Source organism: Sceloporus occidentalis, unplaced genomic scaffold (genome assembly GCF_023333645.1).
Source record: "Sceloporus occidentalis isolate IW3139 unplaced genomic scaffold, rSceOcc1.0.p SCAF_1, whole genome shotgun sequence".
Taxonomy (NCBI): domain Eukaryota; kingdom Metazoa; phylum Chordata; class Lepidosauria; order Squamata; family Phrynosomatidae; genus Sceloporus; species Sceloporus occidentalis.
The window spans coordinates 250,774,001-250,789,293 of NW_028316981.1; the positions used below are offsets into that span (position 1 = coordinate 250,774,001).

The 15,293-nt window shown below is 40.4% G+C and overlaps 1 protein-coding gene across 2 annotated transcripts in view; it reads right to left on the reverse strand.

The window, feature by feature from the left end:
* Positions 1 to 15,293, reverse strand: part of SNCAIP (synuclein alpha interacting protein) — a 136,289-nt gene that overhangs the window by 42,120 nt on the left and 78,876 nt on the right. For both annotated transcript variants that reach the window (XM_089491679.1, XM_089491687.1), the window contains exon 3: positions 4,427 to 4,499. In XM_089491679.1, the coding sequence (XP_089347805.1) occupies positions 4,427 to 4,499 (73 nt within the window). The remainder of the gene's footprint in view (positions 1 to 4,426; positions 4,500 to 15,293) is intronic.

Genomic DNA, 15,293 nt, shown 5'->3' on the forward strand with positions numbered 1-15,293 from the left:
TCAAAAACAGCCCCTTTAAGCTGCTATTTTTCCACATGGTGGGGGTTAGGTAAAAATACAGCATCCAAGGAAAGCATTAGTAAAAGGGGGCATTAATTTCAGTCAGAGAGATGGTGGGCAAGAGAGAGTTTATACCAGTTTTCTGCTACTAAAATTTAGGACATACTATCATGGATTTCTTAATTAATGTTCTGCTGAATTCTCTTAATTATTGAGTAATTTAGGCACGTTACAGACTGCCCAAAATGGGCGGTCTCGCGCTGCTGCTGGTTGCTGCATCCGGGAACCGCAGCAGCCAAACCATGCGGTTCTCAGGCGCAGCAACAAAGAAGCTGGGCCCCGGAAGAGGTGCTGCAAGGCGCGAGGTGCGCACTCGCGGCGCCACTTCCGGTGCGCGACATCCGGACGCTGTGCGTCCGTGACGTCAAAATGGCACCGCCGCCATTTTGACGTAGTCGTTATGCACAAGGGGCAAGGTGCATCAGGAAGAGCCACCCCTCGCGCGTAATGACGGCACCCCATAGGGCCCGTCCGGAACACGCCTTAGTGTCAGATGTTCTGCAGAATTAAGGATAATCAGTGTCACATGTTCTACAAAATTCGGTTAGATTCTTGCTACCTTAGATACAGCAGATCTTGATAGAAGCACACTGTATTTAGTAGGAAGACACAACCCAAACTGTCTGTTTACTATTGAACTTACATTTAGCATGGAAGTTAATTCAGTTTATCACTTGTGCTAAATGCAATGCCTCAATTGTTACAAACTTGTACTGAAGTTCAGAAGTGCAATGTTTAAAGCAGCAGCTCTACTAACACTATTCTCAACAACAACAACAACAACAACAACAACAAAAACCCTCCAGCTATTACATTTTGAAAAGAACAGAAAAAAGTTTGACTGGATATTTTTAGAAGCTTTTGGAAGTCTAATACTTGGATAATTATTTATTACCTCAAAAACAAGACTCAACTTAAGATGTCCAATACAAAACTCTGTCACTGCACAGATTTCTTTATATATTATATATGATCCTGGATTCAGAGGGTGACACTTTTATGTCCGTTTTATTTACATGTGAATTGTTTTTCAAGTGATAGAGGAAAATGGATACCACATGTTTCCCAGCTGTTTTATTCTGACTGGAACCTCAAAAGGCTTTGCATAGAAAATGAATTCCGTTGAAGTGACAGGAAAACACTTCTTCTGATAGAAGGGTCTAGAGTGTGACAAGGCATCAACATTTTGTTAGTCATCACCTTCCTGGAACTCACATGATTATTTGCTGGGGGGCAAGGACTGAATGAGTTTTCTTCCTCTACTGTAAAATTCAAAATATGTGACGGCTCTAAAGAGATAGCTCCTTGGTTTAGATAGGAGCATACAGATGGGCGGATAGATGCTGGCCCTTTCCTCCCCCTCCCCCTCGGATTGGTGCCGCAGCAGCTGCATGCAGCGGCACTGATCTGCTCCCTCTAGGGAGCAAAAAGAAGGTGCTCTAAGCAGCTTCCTGGAAGGGGCCTCATAAGCGCCATGGCATGGTGTCATGATGCCCCTTCCGTCCAATAACATTTGGACACTGAGCCCAGCACGCATCAGCATGGCCTCTTTCTAGGCTAGGGTACCAGCGAACGCACAGTTGAGCTGCATAGCCTCTTTTCCTCTGCCACATTGTTCACCTCCAAATAGCCGGGGAGGGGGGGCTTTGGCAGGTGAGTAGCCTTGTCTCCTTGCTGTGTCCTCCTCTTCCTCCTCCACCATGTCAGCCATTAGGATGATGGTAGCTCCCAGGCCGCTCAGAAGTGAACAATGCAGCAAACGAGGAGGATGAGGTTTCCATAGGCAACAGCAGCACACTCTGGAGGACTTTTTGGGGTCCAGAAGCAAGGGGCCTGGAGCTTGCACATGGAGTCCAGGAACAAAGGAGGACTTTGTGGAGGGACTCCACTTGATGTTATGAGTCTATTTTACTTTCTTTTTTTTTACTTGTTGTGAGTCTATTTTGCTTCTCCTGCCTTCCCAATTTGTCCAAGCCCTCATATTTGATTTGCATCGGCATTTTAAATTGTGAGCCGCTTTGAGCCCCCACGTGGCCATTAGCGACAAAATATGTCAACATTTTGGCATTTTTAAAAAAAGTTATAGACAAGTATATATGGTAGGTAACCATTTAAATAAAGTTGCCCATATTTTATCCCAAGTTCTGTGTTTGGTCTTGTTATTTCATGGCTTGGTCATCAATAGATTTTGGACCAGTATAATTTTCAGTGACAATCCTTATGTACAGTTTGATTCCTATCAGATGGATACTTTTGACAATTTTTGGCACTCTTAATGCTGGTAACATGACACTTTGTTTTAGGGATTAAAACAAGGATTCTTTTGTGCTCCTAGAATCCCCTATCATCTCAAGCCAGTTTCTCTCTCTACATTATTTCATTATTAGATACTGCTAAGGGTTCTTGCATCTTCCTGCTCTGTTGACTGATTTAGAACAGCCTGACTTGAAAAGGTTTCTGCAGTGTATGAGCAAGTAAACCAACTAATTCCTTCTCTCCTGTCCCAAGAAATGTTTGCATAATCTGATAATGATCTTGCTGTACTTACTGCTGAAGCTCAAACATTTCAGCAGCAATTATTATCTAGATAGGCAATTGGAAGACAGATGGAGTGGAAGATAGTATACTTGAGCATGTGTGCATACAGAAGTAATTTTTTTTAAAAAAATCTCCATACACAGTGAAACAGATGAAAAACAGGAAAAGGACAAGTTCATTTGTAAAATTACAAGCATCAGAATGTCCCAGCTAGCCTTTGCCAGTGAGAAAGGTGGGTGGGGGATTCTGGGAGTTGTAGACCTAAAATGTATGTGTTCCACACTATCACACATTCTGGAAACAGAGACTGTCCCTACCTTGCAAGCAGACATTTCCTGCTGTTGGAACAGTACTGCTACGTACTCTAGGCAGGGGATTTAAAGGAAGAGAAGGAAGTGAATTTGAGGATCTGGTCTGTTTAGATGGGAAGATTTGGGTCTTTCTGGAGGTGAATTGGGTTGGCTCATCTACAAAGCTCTAACATGCATTACTGCCTGATAATTTAGGAAATGTCTTAGCTTGTTTTTGAGGCAATGGAAGTTATAGGCAGAACCCTCTGCTCACAATCCAGTGCACTTTTACCTATGTGCAAATGCTATTAGAATGCATTTGCAAAAAGGATGCATTGGATATGAGTTAGTTTACATCAAGCATTTGTGTCTCCTTTCTCCTTTTCTTCTACATCAGTTTAAATGTTGAAATTAAAGAGGATTATTCATTATAGAATAAATGACTACAAAACTAGAGCTGCTTCTGTACCACCATCATCCTGCCTGCTTACTAGCATAAGGGCTTTTTCAATATTGCTGTAAATAAAATATGGGAGATGTCAAGAAAGAAAATGAGAAGAGGAAGACATTGTTTCTTTGTATTTCCAAGTATAATTGAGAAAAGGTATGTGACAATTTAGTTGCTAAGGACTGTGGCAGGAGAATACTATAGTTTTAATAAAAATCATGGTAATTTTCTCTTATGTGAAAGAAAATACGGAAAGAAAATCCTTGCCAAAATCCAATATGGCTCTTACAATCTTCCCTTTAAAAAAAGAGGACTCAGATTTCTATTATAGGCATTTCATATTTAAAAGTATTAATGAAACCATGATTTGATGTAAGTACAATGCATTTTTCAAAGTGCAATGCATATATGTTACTCTCACCAATACAATTTGCTCCATGCTGAAAACAGAATCAAAAGAGCCTTAATCCGATTTACAACGTGAAAAACAACACTGAATGCACTTTTTGTCAGTGGGGGAAAAGGTCTCCAGCTGGTTCTCATCTGTGTGCCATGACTCTTCATTTAGTTTACACTATTAAACTCAAAAACTTTGCTTTCATCTTAACTATTACAGTATGCCTGAGAATAGATTCTATCTTGTAGCATCCTTGATAGAGTTTCAGAATTTGGCAAAACATCATGCCTCAAACTGGTCATGACCATATGGGTAGTAAATGTATCCAACATTTTTTCATTGGCGCCTACATCATTATGTCTTGTCACTAATGGTTTCCCGGGTTTTTCAGTAAATTGTTGCATATACTGTGGTTTGGAGCTGCTGAGATTAAACCCTGCGTTTATCTGTATACCGCCAAATCCTTTTATGGAACTATTTTTGTTGTTGCTGCTGCTAATGACCTAACATTTTAAAGGGGAAAATGCAGAAGAAATGCATGCGATAGTGGTGGTGGAGAAACTTTTTAAAACTAGAAAGCTATTACACAAGCATGAAGTTGAAAGGTACAAAAACAATGCTGAAAATATTTTATGGTCCACTTCAGCACACAGAACCTTTAAAAGTGAGAACTGCAAAACATAAGTGGCATACCTGTTCTGTCTTCATTTTGTGAATCACACTTCCTACGTATTTCTGGGATAGTCTTCAGGGAAGTTACTGAATACTGGAAAATAAAATCACATTACAAGTAAACAAAGTGTTGTTTGAGGATTAGAATGGAGTTCCTATACAGTCTATTGTTCTCTACTCCTCAGTGAAATAGTGGGAGCAGGTACATGAGGGAATGTGTGTCTGCTCTGATGGCAGACAGGCACAATTGGATATAAATCTATGATGTTGTTATACATATGGATTCATCCCTGAGAAAAGAGGATCAGTTTACTATGAAATACAACCACACAGACACATCTGACAACCTGCAGTCATACTCCTTTGTAGTTGCTCTTGTAACATTAAGTTTAAAGACCAAACAAAGTAATACAGAGACTTATGTTCCCTAGTGAAACTCAGTTATATTAGCACCCAAGTGACAAAATTACATTGCAGGCTTCTACCTAAGCTGAACAAAACAGTACACAGATGAGAATTACATAGCCCTCCAGATGTTGTTGGATTGCAACTCTCAGCAGCCCTAGTCAGCTGAGCCAATGGTGGTATATACAGTCCAGCACCATATGCAGGGCCATATCATTTCCATCCCTGACACATCTAAAATACAAACTAAACTTGAAATATCCAGTGCTTCCTGAAAGCAAAATTTCAACATTCAGCAAAGGACTTTGGCTGCAAACCGGCTACAGCAACATTGTAAATATTGGGAGAATATGGGAATGCATTATAGAAATCCCAGGCCACCTCTTTTATTTATTATAGCTTTTGATTTTGCAATCTAAACTTTTTTTAAAAAGTGTTATGTTTTACAAATGGTAAGACTCATATGTCTATCTGTCTATAAAAATATTATCTGGAATGCAATGATCTTACAGACATTATTCCATAAGAAACACACTGGAAAATAAGCCAGCTTCTCAAAGAATAAGTGTTATTGCAACTAACATGTCTTACTACTTTGCTGCAAGGGGCACACCTGATGTTGATCAGCAAGCTATTCCTTGGATTTGCTTTTAAAGCAATGTCACATGTCTGAATAAGCAGCAATAATTTCTTAATAAACTTGTGGAATGCCTTTATATACCCACATGATCTAGCATTGTAAAATGAATTTTCCCACAAAGAAAATTCTGTACCCAATTTACAAAACAATACCATGTTCACATTATGCTAAACTGAAGATAGGCTGCTGCTACACCAGCACAACAGTCACTGTAATGAATACATGCTCAGTCAAAGAAAATACTCTATTGGAAACATACAAAATTTCAGGAAAACAGCTGGCATACTTTCCCCTCCCCATTTCTAGAAACTACCAGCATCCAACAATTGGGCTCTGCCAGCAAAGATATCTACACACAGAGGGAACCACTGAACACATGATGATTGGGAATATGACCACAGCCCACAGACCTAGTGGCAACTGGTGACTTCTAAGCCAATGGGATGTTGAATCTGCTTTGGGTTTTAGCAGTAAGGAATGTGGTGGCTTAGTGGTTAAGTTGCCAATTCTGATGATTGGAAGGTTGACAGTTTGAGGCCCAGGTGCTGCATGATGGGATGAGCTTCTGCCAATCTGGCAGTTCAAAACATGTAAATGCAAGTAGATAAATAGGTACAATTTAGGTGGGAAGGTAACAGTGTTCAGTACAGTTATGCTGGCCACATAATCAGTCTCTTTTGGCTTAGTAATGGAGATGAGTACTGCCCTACAGTGGGTTACAACTAGACATTCATGTCAAGGGACTACCGGCCAAAACAGACCGTAAAAAACCCCACTGGTTTTGGGGTGGCGTGGAGGTGTGGCGTATGTATGGCACATGGCCCGATGCCACCCCCAAGCTGGTGTCGCATAGTGGGCAGCATCACACTATTTCTACGGCATGGGGTTTACATGTACCACACTGCAGAAACATTTAAAAGCTGCTGCAGTGGCAGAAAAGCCATATTTTTTCTACCCTCAAAAGGAGTGGCATTTTGCCACTTGTTTTTGGGCCAGAAAAATGCTGGATCAGGGCCGGTGTGCGGTTGCCATGGTCCCAGTCCAGCATTCAAAGGGGCCCTACTTTTACCTTTCTAAAATGAGCTATCCAAAGTACTGAAGTCTACCTAAAAAAAGTTGTGCCTATTGCATAGCTGTATTAAGGTTTGGACTAAAAATCAGAGCAGATCCTGCACAGTGCAGACGTGATAGTTATCAGCCAATTGCACAGATCTACATCACAATGAACTCAGTGTGGAAGATAACATTATGGCAACAATCCAAATTTGTTAGCCCAATTTGCACAACAATGACCTGATTATTGCAAGCCCACTCTAAAGGTGAAGGTTTGAATTTCCTTATACCAGGCAAAGTTTGCATGGCCAGGCTGGACTCCTTGCTGTCAGTAACCATGGAAGATTGTTTTAAAAGCTGACCCCAATGCTTGAAAATCTGTGAATGTGGAAGTGGTGTAATTGAAACACAATCACATCTTCATCTGTATTATAACTTTTACAAAGATCCAAGAGCTCATTTAATTTCCTCATTTACTTTGTTCATACATAGAAAGTTCAGATGAATTATTTATCTCTGTGCTAACCAAATTATTACTGAAAATACAACCAACTTTCTTGCTGCAGTTATTAGAACAAGGTCACAGACACTTGTGAAGCCACGTTCGTTTTTAGTCTGTTCTGTTATATGTACTGTTATCTGATTTTTGTGTGTGTGTTAAATCCACTTTGATTATATGAAAGGAATTGACATGTTTTCATATCCATTTGAAACTTTTGAATTTTATTTGTCTGTTTTATGGTTTGCAGGGTAGAATAACATGTACAGTCGGCCCTTCTTATACATTTTTTTTATACATGGATTCAAGGATACATGGTTTGAAAATGTTCAAAAACAGTACAAATCTGAAATATCAAACCTTGATTTTCCACTTTTTATATGGGACACTATTTTGCTATGTCATTATATTTAATGGGACTTGAGCATACACAGATTTTGGTATACACAGGGGATCTTAGAACCAAACCCCAACGTATAACAAGGGTCCACTATATTATTCAGTATGGCTTTCTCTTGAACCTGCCACTGTCGTGGGCATGTCTGGTTAGGACACGTAAGAGGGATTTGTTAATGGCTGCTCCTAGGCTATGGAACTCACTTTATAATATTTTAAAGTAGCAAAGATTCTGATAGGATTATTTATTTATTTAAAACTTTTTATTATAGTCACATTTTTAAAGTTGTACTTTGTGCAGAAAGCCCTGGGACTAATGCTGGGAGAAAGGCAAGGCATTAAGTCAGCCAATAAATGTATCTCCTTAAACTCCTCGGAATCACTGTTTTCCTGAACACAACACAGGAAAGGGAGGAGGAAGAAACATAACACAGCAGTGATATGGCTCCTAGGTCAGGATGTCTGTGCAGAGTGTGTACAGTCTTCCTGAGGCAAGGTGTTAAGACTAGCACCTGTTCACAGTACACAGTTATAGCACTATGAACCCACTTTAACTGTCATAATTGCATCCTTTGGAATCCCATGATTTGCAATTTAGGGAGAGGTATTCCGAATTTACAGCCAGAAAGCTCTAGTGCCTCACAAAACTACAAAACCCAGGATTCCATAAGATGCAGGCATGGCAGTGAAAGAAGGAATCCTATTTCTTTAATTGGACAGTGTGAAAGGGTACTAGGCCAGGGAGGGATTGCATAGACTCTAGGATACACAGCAAAGACAGCTATAGACATACACTGATGGCTCACTCGATAGAGCAAGGAAGCTGGAGAGTGGTATTCTATCCCAGTCTTTTACATGCATAGGAAAAAATGTCCACACAAATAAATTCCCTAATCACTCAGCCAAACCAGCACACAGCAATCACTGGACGAACATTTTAAATCTGCTTCTCTCTCTCTCTCTCTCTCTCACACACACACACACACACACACACACACACACCAATCTGTTAGAAACTGTGAAACACAATATTTTTCATGGGCCAAGAGACACTCTAATTTTTCTTTCCATATGGAAAGACTTATTTTAACAAATGGCACTGTGGTTTGCTTGTGCATTCTTTCTGTAACAACCTGGTTTGCCACTACTTCTGGAATCACAGCTCCCAACTAGTATATGTCTGGGCTGTCATGTCCTTTTCCAATGCTTTAGAAATGATGTTTCATTCAAAAAAAGTATAATTTCATTGGTGTTGTGTTTTTAGAGTCCCCATAAAACAAGACAGCAGACATCAAGCTAACATTTTTATGGAGGTTCCAGAGCAATTTCATAGCACTGAGCCATGGCAGTTAAAGTGGTGTCAATCTGGACTATTTCTTCAGGACAGATGCTGCCTAAGTACAATAAGACCATCTAGTTTTTCTACACTTCTGTTTTCCCAACCTCCAATTAACTTATCTATTTTACCCAAGAACAAAGGAAGCAACTTGATTTTTACTTATACTAGTGGGAGATTAACCATAGCATGCCTCTTTGTCTTAAACAGAGTTGACAGATCTCAGGGCCCAAACCCTCCCATCTGGCCTCAGGACAATGGGAGAAATCACAGGATGAGACTGCTGCCTTGAAAAAAAATAGAAGAAAACCCTGTATGTTCCTGATACCTGCTATTGCAGGCTGCTGTGAAGCAGCTGTTCCCCATTTCTATGGGTGTCCCTGGCCACTCCCTTCCCTTCCTTCTTCCCCTCTCAGTGTTCTCATATCACAGCTGGGAATCAATGCTCAGGAGGAGGGAATCCTCAGCCTTAATATTCACTGCCTCAGTCACTGAATATGGTGTTACAGGAGGGCTGCTGTGTGGCTTTTCCTATCTTACTGTTAACTTTGGCAGTTCTGTCCCCATCCTCCTCACCCTACCCTAAATTGTTGAAGCCTCAATACATATTCCTTTCTTGGTCTGACATGCAAATGGGTTGTAACATTAACAAAAAAAAACCCTTTCTACTAATGTCTTTCTTCTTCAGCTCTGCTTACCCATTTGATTACTTTCTCTTTTAATCCTTGATTTCACTTCTCTCTCTCTCTCTCTGTCTGTCCTGTGTCTCCCCCCCCCCCCCCCCGCATGCAACCATTGGTTAAATTCTTCTTCATCCCCCTTCATCTTCTTTATCTTTCTTTCCCTGCTTCAATATCTACCTATACCACTTTCTTTCTTTCTTTTCTTTTCTTGTCCTCTTTCTCCTTTCTTCTCAACTCCTGGCTGAGCATAATCCATTTCCCCCTTCTCCCTCTCTTTCCATTTTCTCTCTCCAAAGGTCCTACCTAAACGTTTTCCATTTTCTTGCTCTCCACCTCTTCTCATCTCCTAGTTGCATGTGTCTTCTCTCTCTTTCCATAGTCTTCCATAGGCTCTGGTGCCATAACAAACTACAGACCACAAGATGGAGCCATGGCAGTTCAAGCGATGTGAAACTGCATATTTCTGCAGTGTAGATTCAGCCCCAGTCAAGAGTGGCAGGAGGAGCAGGGAAGTGCCAAGGTCTGTTCTAGTCACTAGCATGTTCATGCTCTCTCCACCTATTTTCCTCCAGGGAGTCATGAGCCACTTTAGGAGGGAATTAAAGTTATATGAGCCTTATCCTTTATACAGTTTGGTAACCCTAAAAGTGAAACAAGCTTACCTATCCAAGTGTTAGTCCCAACTAGAGTAGATATATTAAATCAAAGAAACTGGTATAAGTTTTGATTCATAAAGTTCTCATTGATTCAGTTATATCTGCTATAGTTGGGACAAACAATTGAATTTAGATCCCTGTCATGTTTTCCAGCTGTTCAAATATGAGCATATCAGTAAGTGAAGAAATATGAATAAGCTTTTTACATTATAAAATCTTGGGACCCTTCTGAAATTTTTTAAAAAAATACTATTTCCTCATTGATTTTCATAAGTAAGGAATATATTTGTATATGTTGGTTATTGAGTAAACGAAGCAACTAATATACTGAAAATGTAACACTAGAAACATTGGCTTTTTGAAAGTCAGGTAGTTCAAATTAAACTGCCACACAATTGGCAATTCAGTTAAGAATAAATTAGCTTTTTTAAATACATCATTGCAATGTGTTTTCTTAGGCCAAAGTTTTTCTCTGTATATTATTTCCTCCTGGAATGACAAACCATTCTATTTTAATATATAATTGCTTCCCAAGGCAAAAAAAAAAGCACCTATTAAATGTACTATAAATTTGATTGTGCTTTTAATGGTGTGTGTTTGATTACATTAACAGATTTCCTCCTGCTCAACTTCTGTCCCCAAACAAAACATGAACACTTAAAATTTCTACCATTTCTGTCAATACAATGAGCAGGATTTCAGCTGAGAAAAATTATTAAGCTGCCAAGGCAGAACATTACTCAATTCATTCCCCGGCTACTAACAACTCTTCACTTACTTTCATTCTTTGGCTTCTATCCTGCTCCAATGAGAGTGGCTACTGATTACTCTTGCAGTTCAGTTTTAAATACTACTTTGTAGTATATGCTTTATCTTCTTATTGGGATACATATTATTCTTGTTACAGGAGACACTGGTAGAGTTTAGTGTATCATCACAGAAGGAATAAAGGGTAGATCATATATGGGCCCTCTCCAGATGGGCCTTTTAGCACATACCGCGTACATAATAATAATTAATTAATAATTTGTTTTATTTATATACTGCTATTCCAAACATCATAGCAGTGAACAGCAAGTAAGCTAATTAGCAAATAAGCTAATTAGCCCTTTACAGACGCTCCCTAACCCTAGCACGTATTCCGTATGTCAAAATGGCGGCGGCCTGTACAGATGGGTGCCACCATTTTGACATGACAGCTGTGCCACGTCCAAACGGCTTAGTGTGGCCGTGCTGTGCTTGTGCTGCTACAGGGCTCATAGGGCGCCCTATTTGCGGCGCCGGAAGGAGCTCCGAAACGGAGCTCCTTCTTGGGGAGCACCTTGTTCCTGCAGCCACCAAACGGCTGCGGGAACGAAGCCGGGGGAAAGGGGCCAAGCGGCCCCTTTCCCTCCTGGCAGCAGCTCCCTGGGGTGTCCTGGGGCTTGAAGCCCCAAGGACACCCCTATCCAGGCTGGGGGGGAGTGGCATTTTGCCTCTTCCCTGAGGCTTGGAAAAGTGGCGGATTGGGGCCTCCGGGGCTGCCGCTGTGGCTGCTCAAGCCCCGATCTGGCGGGGAAAGAGGCAGGTGCAGACCTCCCCAAAGAGGTGGTCTGTATCCCGCCATAGAAAGGTCTGAGCACAAGACATGACCAGTTTAGGCTATTGCTTCCTTGTTCAAGCTACAGGTTAACTAGCCCTTTTCTCGAATTATGAAATACTCCAAAATCCAAAATAGTCCATATGGATGACTGAGATAGTGACATTTTTGCTTTCTGATCGTTCAGTGTACACAAACATTGTTTCATGCACAAAATTATTTAAAATATTATGTATAAAATTACCTTCAGGCTAAGTGTATAAAGTCTGTATGAAACATACATGAATTTCATGTTTAGACATGAGTTCCATTGTGTATATGCAAACAATTCCAAAATAGATCTGGTACCAAGCATTTTGGATAAGGGAGACTCAACCTATACCATTTATTTAGTATCAACAGTGTGCTAGGATCATGTTCGGGCCTAAGGACATAGCTCTCCCTCCCTTCAGCCTCAGCTTTTCTTGTCTATCAGCCACACAGAATCATGAAGGTACAAAAATAACAGTAGATCCTTTAAGGGCTACATCTAGCCTCCAAAGAAGTTAGAGGCTTTGAAAGTTCTGGGTAGCCAGTCTTCTACAGGCTTCAGTTGCCGATAGTCATAGAATCATAGAATCATAGAACCATAGAATCGTAGAGTTGGAAGAGACCACTAGGGCCATCCAGTCCGACCCCCTGCCATGCAGGAAATCCAAATCAAAGCATCCCTGACAGATGGCCATCCAGCCTCTGTTTAAAGACCTCCAAGGAAGGAGACTCTATCACCCTCCGAGGGAGTGCATTCCATTGTCGAACAGCCCTTACTGTCAGGAAGTTCCTCCTAATGTTCAGGTGGAATCTCTTTTTCTGTAGCTTGCATCCATTGTTCCGGGTCCTGTTCTCTGGAGCAGCAGAAAACAAGCTTGCTCCCTCTTCAATATGACATCCTTTCAAATATTTAAACAGGGCTATCATATCACCTCTTAACCTTCTTTTCTCCAGGCTAAACATCCCCAGCTCCCTAAGTCGTTCCTCATAGGGCATGGGTTCCAGACCCTTCACCATTTTTGTCGCCCTCCTTTGGACACGCTCCAGTTTCTCAATGTCCTTTCTGAATTGTGGTGCCCAGAACTGGACACAATATTCTAGGTGGGGCCTGACCAGAGCAGAATACAGTGGCACTATTACTTCTCTTGATCTAGACACTATACTTCTATTGATGCAGCCTAAAATAGCATTGGCCTTTTTAGCTGCCGCATCACACTGTTCACTCATGTTCAACTTGTGGTCTACTTGGACTCCTAGATCCCTTTCACACGTAGTTTCATTCAGCCAGGTGTCACCCATCCTATATCTGTGCATTTTATTTTTCCGCCCTAAGTGCAATACCTTACATTTCTCTGTGTTGAATTTCATTTTGTTAGCTTTGGCCCAGCTTTCTAGTCTATTCAGGTCATTTTGAATCTTGATCCTGTCCTCTGGGGTATTAGCTATTACCCCTAATTTGGTGTCATCTGCAAATTTGATAAGTATGCTCCCAATTCTGTCATCCAGGTCATTGATAAAGATGTTGAATAGCACTGGGCCCAGGACAGAGCCCTGTGGGACCCCACTGGTCACTTCTCTCCAGGATGAAAAGGAGCCATTGTTGAGCACCCTTTGGGTTCGGCCGGTCAACCAATTACAGATCCATGTAACAGTTACCTTGTCTAGCCCACATTTTACAAGCTTGTTTGCAAGTATGTCATGGGAAACCTTGTCAAAGGCCTTACTGAAATCAAGATATACTATATCCACAGCATTCCCTTCATCTACCAAGCTGGTAATTTTATCAAAGAAAGAGATTAGGTTTGTCTGGCATGACTTGTTTCTCTGAAACCCATGTTGACTTTTTGTGATTATGGCATTGCCTTCTAGATGTTCACAGACTCTCTGTTTAATGATCTGCTCCAGAATCTTTCCTAGTACTGATGTCAGACTAACTGGACGATAATTGTTGGGATCCTCTTTTTTCCCCTTTTTGAAGATGGGGAGAACGTTTGCCCTCCGCCAGTCTGCTGGGATCTCTCCTGTTTTCCAGGAGTTTTCAAATATGATTGCCAATGGCTCCGATATTACTTGTGCCAGTTCTTTTAATACCCTTGGATGTAGCTCATCTGGTCCTGGAGACTTAAATTCATTTAGGTTAAACAGGTATTCTTGTACTATCTCTTTACTTATTCTGTGCTGAAATTCCCCTATTCTGTCCTCTGTTCCATTTTCCTCAGGTTGAGCACCCTTTGCCTTTTCTGAGAAGACTGAGGCAAAGAAGTTGTTGAGTAATTCTGCCTTTTCTCTGTCTTCTGTTTGCATTTTGCCATCTTCTCCACGCAGTGGCCCTACTGTTTCCTTCTTCTTCCTTTTGCTGCGGACATATCCAAAAAAGCCCTTTTTGTTGTCTTTAACCTCTCTAGCAAGCCTGAGTTCATTCTGCGCTTTAGCTTTTCTGACTTTACCCCTGCACATGCCTGCTATTTCTTTGATTTTCTTTTTCGTGATTTCCCCCTTTTTCCATTTCTTATACATGTTCCGTTTCAAACTTAGCTTGGTTGAAAGTTCCTTAGTCATCCATCCTGGTTTCTTGAGACACCTCCCGTTTTTCTTTCTCACTGGAACTGTTTGAAATTGTGCCTTCAGTATCTCTCTTTTGAGAAACTCCCATCCATCCTGAACTCCTTTATCTTTTAGTATTTCTGACCATGGAATCGCCCTCAATACTTCAATACTAGTCCTTTGCTGAGATAATAATGTGCTCTTACAGGGATAGTTGAGTTGGAAGAGGCCTGTCCTGGGATCTGAACATTCTATATATTGTTGTGATTTTACTATGTTTTGCTAGACCTGAACCTGCCTCATCATACTTGAACTAAAATATGACAGTGACCCAAACTTTATCCTGTTACTCCTAACAGCATAAACTGAAGATGGTCTATGACAATCTATTAACAGGGAGGGCCAAAGATGACTGGTGAAACATGAGGAATAAACTCTTCTAGAACATGGCCACATAGCCTAAAAAACTCACAACAAACTATAATTTTAGAATATATTTCATATCTGTTCCCTTTTTGAGAAGTGGGTGGAATATAAGCTTTTTAAATGAATGAAAAATAAAAACATTTTCTTTTAAAGAGAGAGAGAGAGAGAGAGAGAACAGTGCAGCAACAAGAGAGACATGACACTGTGTGATAAGTACCTGCCAAAGATATTATTATCCTAATGTAATTGCATTTTACTAGCTTTGTGTGATGAACTCCAAACTTTTTATTATTACTTGATTTCCAAAATTATATGTATTTTCCACTAATACAGCCATACATTTCCTGAGGAAATGCAGCTTCTGTGCTTATTTATTTGTAGAACTGCATTACAAAGTTTGGACATGTACAGTTATCAAAATATAACAATTTATGCATAAATATAGAAAATGAAAATTAGGTACATTCTCGTTAAAATACAAACATTATTTCTCCAACATTTCATAACAGGAACATACCCACATGCCTCAAAATAAAGTTCACTCAATGGAACTTTGAGTAGTATATAATTTATTTTATAGGACTCTGATTAAGATAACTAGAACAATACCATGCTACACTGTTATAACACTATTATTCCAT